Source organism: Vanderwaltozyma polyspora, genomic scaffold (assembly GCF_000150035.1).
Source record: "Vanderwaltozyma polyspora DSM 70294 KpolScaffold1063 genomic scaffold, whole genome shotgun sequence".
Lineage (NCBI taxonomy): Eukaryota > Fungi > Ascomycota > Saccharomycetes > Saccharomycetales > Saccharomycetaceae > Vanderwaltozyma > Vanderwaltozyma polyspora.
The window spans coordinates 21,688-30,600 of NW_001834610.1; the positions used below are offsets into that span (position 1 = coordinate 21,688).

An 8,913-nucleotide genomic window follows, 5' to 3' on the forward strand; every position below is an offset into this window, starting at 1 on the left:
GCATCTGATTAATTAGAATAGAAAATGCACTAATCATCTAATATGTGAATATGATCTTTCACATTCGCATCCGAAGAAAATTCAACCTCCTCAACGGAACTATCAGCTGAAGAGCCTTGTTCTACAGTTCGTGAGATATTCATCTCTGTGTTTCTTTCTTTATCATAGTTTGGTAATCGTTGAAAACTGTTTGCTAATTCTAGCTGGGAATCTTCCCTTTCTATAACTTGGATATCTGCAACTATCTTAGATTCTGGTTCGTTTCCCAATGCAAGGTCGATTTCTCTTCTTAATTTCTCAGATTCACCCCCAAGTTCGTTGGGAAAAATGTTTCGATGGGCCAACAAATTCACATCACTATCCATTTCTGAATTAATTGCGGGCCTACTTGACCTTTCGTAGATATTAGGGGATATTCTGACTTTATGTAAGTTGTCACTGTTTGCACTTCGAGGAAGTTTTGTAAATATAACATTTCCTGAGGTAACAATATCAGGAGAAGGACTTACACTTGGTGTATTTAAGTCTGATCTTTCATCGTCACTTTCATTATCTTTATCATCAGATAATCCGATTTGCTGTTTAATTTTCGATGTCATAGAGTGATCCTCTGAAGAGTCACTTGTCATAGATTCATCGGATAACGAAATATTTGATAAATTCTGTGAAATAACAGATCTTTTAGATGGAGTAGAGGAGAAATATTTAGATTTTTTACCAGTTTTGAATATATTCAGATCAGGCGAACCTGGTATAGTTTGATCGCTTGACCGTTTTGGAGAACTCTGCAATTCATTGATACGATGTTTGGATCTTTCCATATGTTGAAAATTTGTGGCATGGTTATCTTCTTCAGAAGGATTTAACTTGTCCTGTAAACTTTTAATAAATTTCGAGTCGACAGATAAGTTGGTTGACGTATGGAGGTCTTTGTTACTTTCATCATCATTTTCGGATTTTTGATCATATTCACTATTCTTCAGTTCTACGGAAGTGTTTGATATTTTCATTTTCATATTATCTAACTTAGGACTAGGTGGTTCAGAACATAAATTCTTTGAAGCTTCATCAGGATTGTCTTGTTTCTGAGTTATTTCATCTAAACCAGATTTCTCAATTAAAACTATGTCTTCATTACTCTCATCTTGTTCGTCATTGGAAAGTTTCGTCTCGCTTTCTTCTTGCTGCTCCAATTGCTTCTTTTGTAATTCAAATAGGACATCTCTTAAATTTTTTCTTGACTGGCCTCTCAGCTGTTTCTCAAAATAGGTATTTGCTAATACATCCCCAGCACAACCTATTCTGCTAGTATGCTTCCATATAGTAGCCGTCTCTATTGGATTTTCAAAAAACTTCTTTATATTTAAAATGACATGAACACCACAGTCACTCATATTAGGCTGCTCTGGTACCAAACAATTTCTGATCTTCACATATTCTGGTTTAATATTCAATTTACATTTATCAAATGCGTATTCAATAATAAAACGAACTAATGGCTTTAAATCGCTACCCCGGCTTTTGCTTAACGAATCAAATAAATATATATTGATTTTAGGGGAGTCAGATAGATAAGATGGTCTTAATTTTTCCTTTCCATGCTCTCTAATCACCTCTTTATTGCCAGCCGTGGTTAGCCGTTTAACGTTTAAGTCATAGTAAAGCTCGTCAAATCCGCTAATAATACATGCAATCCAATGATAATTGGTATTTATGGGAATTACAATATATCTCTTTAAAAAGAGGTCTGAATTGCTTACCCATTTTTTTACATTGTGATATTGATTCTCTTCAGTACTGATCAATTTTGAAAAGAAAAAGGATGATAGGATGGCAACATCATTTTTCGAAACGACTCCATCTGAAACAGACTTTTCAACATAATATTTAATGAAAAAATTTAAGATGGAATCGTTTATCCACTCGTGATTGTATAATGATCTAAAATCTTGATTAGTGATTGTGTGAACAGAGCCGTCTTCAAACTTGTAATTTAACTTTGGTGAGAAATCTTCAGGAATTTCATAGACACGAGCTTCCTTTACCGAAGATACTTTAGAATTTCCTGTTCTATCATTATTAGTATTAGTTTCTGCCACATTGGAGTTTCTTAAATTTGAAAATTTGAAAGAACTAAGCGGTTTAGTATCTTCAGTCCGAGTAGAATAGAAACTCTGTGCTGGTATCCCATTAGAAATATTTGAAAGTGCATTTTCAGCATCTGGATCTTTATTTGAGATATAGAATTTTTTTGAACTCTGTCCTGATGGCTTTATGAAAGAATATTTATGATTATTTTCTTCTCTTACTCTTGGTTTTTGAGCTTTTAATTCTTCGGACGTTTCACGGTCAGATTGTTCAGTTTCTGATTTTCTTTTTAAATCAACCCCTGCTGCTTTCTCAAATTTTCTGAATATATCCTGATCATTTACATATAACGATGATGAGTATATTATTTTTAATGATGTACTAAATTTTTTTTCACAGGTATCGCAAAACAATCTCAATTGATGGCTAGATGCAATAGTAGTGCTCCAAATTATGAATCTTGTCTTTATAAATTTCCGTTCATTTCTTTTTTTATCAAATGATTTGATTTCTCTATAATTATTAAGCTTGATACCCAATGTTGTAAAATCATTATCAAATATTAGTTTTTCACAATCTCTTTCTATATTAATTGCAGTCGAGTCTTGTGAATTTTGAGGAATAATTGTAAGTTTCACTGCGTTTTCCTTAATGTTGATGTTTATCTTGTAATTCGTATTTTTATATGAAGTTTGAGAAGAATCGATATAGTAAATGGTACCTGAACTCTTTAAGTTTTTATTTTTAATGCTAAGATGTTTCCCTAAATCTAAAGGAAGATCATTTATTGTGGAAGTGCTATTGTTATTGGTATTAGTTGTAATTGATAGAAAATTTTGACTTTTAATTTTCGATAAAGGAGAAGAATTCCTTAATGCTTCGAAATCGTCGTCTTCATCACGGTCATTGTCGTTGTCGTTGTCGTCATTATCTTTATTGCTATTGCTACTGCTACTGCTATTACTATTATCACGGGTATTGTAATCCTTGTTCAACCCTTCATTTCCCTTGTATTCTTCATCTCTTACATTCACCACAACATTTTGAATTTCCTGTCGTAGTTTACCTTCCAGGTTCTCATTTGAATCATTCGTTCGCTTAGACAGTCTTTGAGAAGGCACGAAGTCTTTACTGGACATTAACCCATGATGATAATACATTCTATGTCGTTTAGGTAAATGAGTATTTGTACTGTTTAAATTACTTGCGTAATCAAAATTGTTGAAATTTGAAATACGACTACCATGGTCTGAACTACTTAAGGTATCTCTAGGTTTCATGCCATCTATTCTTTGTCGTTTCCTCGCCATTTACTGGGGTATGTAGGTAAATATATGCAAATAAATATCTATAATACTAATTTTAGTAATATAAAGATATCAATTAATTGTAAAATTCCAATATATGACTACTTTATGCTATGAAGTTATGCAGAATTTTACTGTCTATAAATGCTTTCTGTAAGTTAGCCCTTCTCCCACTTACGTTCGTTCACCTCATGGAAAGTATCACTGGCTCAGACTTTCCTTGAACTCAACCAGAAAGAAGTTACAAAGGAATCAAAAACCACAGCAACAATTAGGTACCTTAACTCCTAAGTTTTCAGTTGCCATTTAAGATTTAAAGGTTTAGGTTCCTTACAGTGCCTATTAACAATTCTTGAAGGTTCAATTTTTTGAGCTGAGCTGTGTGTGTGGGATCAGAGATAAAAAAAAAAGATAAGAATTGAAATATCCAAAATCACGTGACATACGACACCTTCAAAAAATTTCAATTTTCCCGAGATACCCAACTCGTGCATGGACCGGGTAACTGAAACTCCGAAAAAGACACCTTGTGTCACAAACTAGATGCGACACACCTAGAAACACACACTAATCAAGATAATAAGAACCACTTGTTCTTCCACACACGTACACTTGTCTCATTGCCTGGCTTATACGTTCTCAACTGTACATCCGACAGTGCTGCATACACAGTTAAGTGACAAGTATCTATATATCATCACACACGTCATTTACACATCAATTCTTCACCATTCTATCTCATCAGAAGACACTCAACTCTTTTGAAAGAAACACAGCCGATACAAAAAAAGATATAAATACCCTTGCAATCATCACAAGATACATTGCCAGGTCTTTAAATATCTGACCAGTCCATCCATCACCAATTTAACAAACAGTCTGGTGTCTCCCCCTCCCCTCTCCTCTCCCCTCTCCCCCACTGCATTAACGTTTTTTTATGGAAAAAGTTTCCACCGTGAAAAAAAAAAATTAGGCTGAAAAATTTTGATTTTAAGAAAAGATTTCGATTTAATTGACTAGACTTATCAGTTCTATAAGGGACCTTATAGATTCATTCGAGAGGTCTAACGGTGAATCTACAAGAACTAGAGTGGTTGTGGTCGATATCTATTCTATTACACATTTTATTTTCATCTTTTTCCTGATCAAAATTACTTGTTAATAGTCGGTCATTTAGATATTTTGTGAATTAAGGAAGGAAAGAAAAATTTTGGGTTGGTTTACTTATACTATACACACTTTAACCTATATCTTCTTTTCTGTTTCTGTTTCTGTTGTTGGTATATGAGCATACGATACAATTTTGTTGGCATTTTGTAAAATATAGAAATTGTATTAAAATATATCACAGTTATTTTTATTTTTTATTTATTATTTTTGATTTATTGATAGTGGCTAGATTCCATTTGAACTTTACCAGAGTTTAGTTTGATATAGATATAACATTCACAATAATGCAGAGGAGTGTTGTGTTAAAGAGAAATACCCCAAAGCTTCTGTGTTCCGGTAGTATTCATTTATTTTCTACTAGTTCGAGAGTCTTACAGGGTCCAAGAACTCCTATACAAATCTTTCGTGATACTTTCAAGAAGGAATGGGAGAAATCAAAAGACCTACAGGATAATATTAAAGCCTTACAAGATGCTTCTGGTAGATTAGGTGAATCCGAAGCCTATAAGAAGGCAAGAGAGGCTTACCTGAAGGCTCAGAAGGGTTCTACAATTGTTGGTAAAACGTTACAAAAAACTGGTGAAACTGTAGAAGATATAGCTTCTAAAGCTTGGGATTCTGAAATTGGTAAAAGTACTAGAAAAGCAGCTAGTGCCACTGCTAGAAAGATCGATGAAAGTTTTGAACCTGTAAGAAAAACTCAAGTTTACAAAGATGTTTCAGATGTCATCGATGATGGTGATAGTTCTCGTTATGGTGGTTTCATCGGCAAGGAACAAAGAAGATTGAAGCGTGAATCTGATTTGGTTTCAGGTAAAAGAGTTAGAGCGGTTAAAAGTAATGACGAAGCAGGTACCTCCATCGTTGCTACAAATATTGAAGCCAAAGAATCACTTGGGAAAAAAATGGAAGATTTTAAAGAAAACACTACAGCAGGCCGTACTATACATGGTGTGAAAGTAAAGCTATGGGATGAAAATGAAAACCCATTGATTGTATTTTTAAGAAAAGTATCTGGTAAAATTGGAGGTTTCTTTGCAGAAACTGAATCTTCCCGTGTATTGAGTCAATTTAAGTTAATGGATCCAACTTTTTCAAATGATTCTTTCACAAAACATCTAAGAGAATATATCATTCCTGAAGTTCTAGAAGCTTATGTTAAAGGTGATGAAGCTGTTTTGAAGAAATGGTTCAGCGAAGCTCCATACAATGTTTATGCTGCTCAACAAAAGGAATTCAGAAAACAACAGTTATTCCCAGATGGACGTATATTAGACATCAGGGGTGTAGAAATCGTCAGTGCAAAATTATTAGCCCCACAAGATATACCAGTTTTAGTTGTAGGTTGCAGAGCGCAAGAAATCCATTTATACCGTAAAGTTAAAACAGGGGAAATTGCAGCAGGTGATGAGTCAAACATATTAATGAGTTCTTATGCAATGGTTTTTACAAGAGATCCTGAACAAATTGACGATGATGAAACTGAAGGTTGGAAAATATTAGAATTTGTTCGTGGTGGTTCTAGACAGTTTACTTGATCCGGGTATAGATAGAATAACATCACATGTATTTCTTTAGAATTACTTTATTCTTGTACATAATGATATAAATACTAACGTTAAATATAATTAATTCAAAATAATTTGATGATTACTGTAAAAATGTATATATATCTATTCACTAAGAAATGCAAATTGATTCCGTCGCGCTCACTTATAATATGCCCTTTAAGAGAGAGAGAGAGAGAAAGAGAGAGAGAGAGAAAGAGAGAGAGAGAGAGAGTTTGTATATTTTAATTTCTATTCATTATTTAGTTTTAGGTTTCATTGCTTTTTAGTCTTTGTTAGATTCTTTCCTAAGACGGTATTATATATGAATGTACCAAATCTTCTACCGTTGCCAACAACACTTCTTAACCAAGGTTTTAATATGATCAACAAGCCTGAAAACATAATACCTTGAATAAATGGCATTATTAGCATGTCTCTAACAATTACTTTCCAAACGATATAAGTAGTAACCTCAGGGGCTTCATTTTCCTTAATCTTCGAAATCTCATCTGTAGTTAAACCTTTTTTCTTTAAGCTATATTCTCTTTGTTTCTCAGCTTCCTTATTTATGGCTCTATTGAAGGTTTCTTCAAACCTGACATCAGGAACAGGGAAATTAGTGGGACCAGGTGCAACTTCCATTATCGAAATCAGTAATACTTATCTAAACGTAGATCCAATGGTAATAAACTTGGTGTATAAGAAGGAACTTCAAAATAATCGATAAGGTATATAAAACAGGCCAAAATTTGCTGAATCGAACTAGATGCTTTTATTGAAAACAATTCAGTTACTCTTGATATACAAAGTAGATTAATCTTGACCTTTAGAAACTAATTGATCATCATATTTCCATCTAATGAGTCAGGTCGTTTAGGATCTTAGATGCCTTCTTTCTTAAAAGCTTTCGAAATGGCGATGCTTTTTACAATTCGAATACACAATCACGTGAATACCACATGATATAAAATATACATCCATCATTAGACACGAACATGCATTTCAATATTTTTTCTTTGTCGAAAAATAAGAAAAACCCAAACTTTTAAACAGTTCAATGAACTATTAAAAACTTTTAGTTTGATTATAAGTAATGATGGTTAAAGGATCTATCTTACGGGGATTGAGGACTCTATTAGTGGTAGATTTATAGCTCTGCGTTGTGTGTGGAGTGTTTTGCATTTGAAAACTTTACTTTCCATTGAAAGAAGGAGAAAGAACGAAGAGTTGTGTGGGGATTAAGAGATAATAGAAAAATATAGAATTAAAACTATAGTTAGATTGAAGAAATGAGTGAAGAAGGTCCACAAGTTAAGATTAGAGAAGCTACTAAGGATAATGTAGACTTTATCCTTTCCCATGTCGATATGGCGTTGGCTAATTCTCTTCGTAGAGTTATGATTGCTGAGATTCCAACATTGGCTATTGATTCGGTGGAAGTTATTACAAATACTACTGTTTTAGCAGATGAATTCATTGCTCATAGGTTAGGTTTAGTTCCATTACAAAGTACAGATATCGAGCAACTGGAGTATTGTCGTGATTGTTTCTGTGAAGACCATTGTGATAAATGTTCTGTTGTTTTAACTCTACAGGCAGTTGGTGAAAGTGAAAGTACTACAAATGTTTATTCAAAGGATTTAGATATAGTCTCAAATTTAATGGGTAGAAATATCGGACATCCAATCATTCAGGATAAGGAAGGAAATGGTGTTCTTATTTGTAAATTAAGAAAGGGTCAAGAATTGAAATTGACTTGTATTGCCAAAAAGGGTATTTCTAAAGAGCATGCTAAGTGGGGTCCTGCAGCTGCCATCGAATTCGAATATGATCCTTGGAATAAATTAAAGCATACCGATTTCTGGTTTGAACAAGATCCTGCAAAGGAATGGCCGCAATCTAAAAATTGTGAATATGAAGACCCTCCACACGAAGGTGAAGTGTTCGACTATAAAGCTCAAGCTGATGCATTTTTATATGAATGTTGAAACCGTAGGAACCATAAGTTCAGATCAAGTAGTCCTAAGAGGTATTGATACTTTACAGAAAAAAGTCGCATCTATATTACTAGCATTGACACAAATGGATCAAGATAAAGTTAAATATGCCGGTAATACCAATATAGGTGCTGGTGGTATGGAAGGTAACGGTGATATCAACATGGGTGGTACCGGTAACGATCCATATTCTAATAATGGTGGTGAAATGGGTGGAAATGGTGTTTATGATGATGCTTGGTAAACAATGGAAAGTTATGTTAATAATAGATAGTCATTTTAGTGAATTATACAAGTTAAATTCGACCCAGTAATAGGAACATGTAATATATATATATAGGTTTTAAAAACCAAAAAAAAAAAAGAATTAATATCACGCATACTTTAGTCTATTAATTTGTCTTTTCTTAATCCTACATATCATAGGATGGAATCTAAATTTAAATACCCAATTGTACTACAAATGAAATAGAATACGTACAAAAAAAATGCAACTCAATTTTGAGACTTATTCCATTGGCAACAGTCTTCGAATTTCACTAATTCTCCCCCAAATATATCTAGAGAGCTGCCATACGTTAAATCCACTTTCCCTGAACTTAGCTTATCCACCAATTCAAGATCTTGAACAGATTTTGCACCTCCAGCATAAACTATTTTAATATGTTTATCTATATTTCTAGTCCATTCATATAATTTTTTCACTAGAGTTTCATCGATACCTCTACATAAGCCTTCAACATCAGCAGCATGTATCAAGAATTCGTCAGTATATAAACTTAATTCTTTAAAGGTTTCTTC

The 8,913-nt window shown here is 33.4% G+C and overlaps 4 protein-coding genes and 1 further gene across 4 annotated transcripts in view, besides 2 other annotated features; 2 read left to right on the top strand and 3 right to left on the bottom strand.

Annotated features, from left to right (window-relative positions):
- Nucleotides 1-29: 29 nt before the first annotated feature.
- On the bottom strand, nucleotides 30-3,398 carry ULP2 (SUMO protease ULP2; the record flags this gene model as incomplete). Its single annotated transcript, XM_001643206.1, has 1 exon — nucleotides 30-3,398. One exon carries the CDS (start codon nucleotides 3,396-3,398, stop codon nucleotides 30-32), a length of 3,369 nt encoding a protein of 1,122 aa, XP_001643256.1.
- Nucleotides 3,399-4,849: 1,451 nt separating this feature from the next.
- On the top strand, nucleotides 4,850-6,103 carry TIM44 (protein translocase subunit TIM44; the record flags this gene model as incomplete). Its single annotated transcript, XM_001643207.1, has 1 exon — nucleotides 4,850-6,103. The coding sequence occupies one exon, from the start codon at nucleotides 4,850-4,852 to the stop codon at nucleotides 6,101-6,103; it is 1,254 nt and encodes a 417-aa protein (XP_001643257.1).
- A 285-nt stretch (nucleotides 6,104-6,388) lies between these two features.
- Kpol_1063p10 (uncharacterized protein) lies at nucleotides 6,389-6,757 on the bottom strand (the record flags this gene model as incomplete). The annotated part of the gene is made up of 1 exon (XM_001643208.1): nucleotides 6,389-6,757. The coding sequence occupies one exon, from the start codon at nucleotides 6,755-6,757 to the stop codon at nucleotides 6,389-6,391; it is 369 nt and encodes a 122-aa protein (XP_001643258.1).
- A 647-nt stretch (nucleotides 6,758-7,404) lies between these two features.
- Nucleotides 7,405-8,100: a sequence feature (similar to hypothetical protein; correction of possible frameshift sequencing error~similar to Saccharomyces cerevisiae RPB3 (YIL021W)).
- Kpol_1063p11 lies at nucleotides 7,405-8,356 on the top strand (the record flags this gene model as incomplete).
- Nucleotides 8,102-8,356: a sequence feature (similar to hypothetical protein; correction of possible frameshift sequencing error~similar to Saccharomyces cerevisiae RPB3 (YIL021W)).
- A 251-nt stretch (nucleotides 8,357-8,607) lies between these two features.
- Nucleotides 8,608-8,913, bottom strand: part of HIS6 — a gene marked incomplete at both ends in the record, with an annotated part of 619 nt that continues 313 nt past the window's right edge. Inside the window, one exon of the mRNA XM_001643209.1 lies at nucleotides 8,608-8,913. Coding sequence (XP_001643259.1) covers nucleotides 8,608-8,913 — 306 coding nt within the window.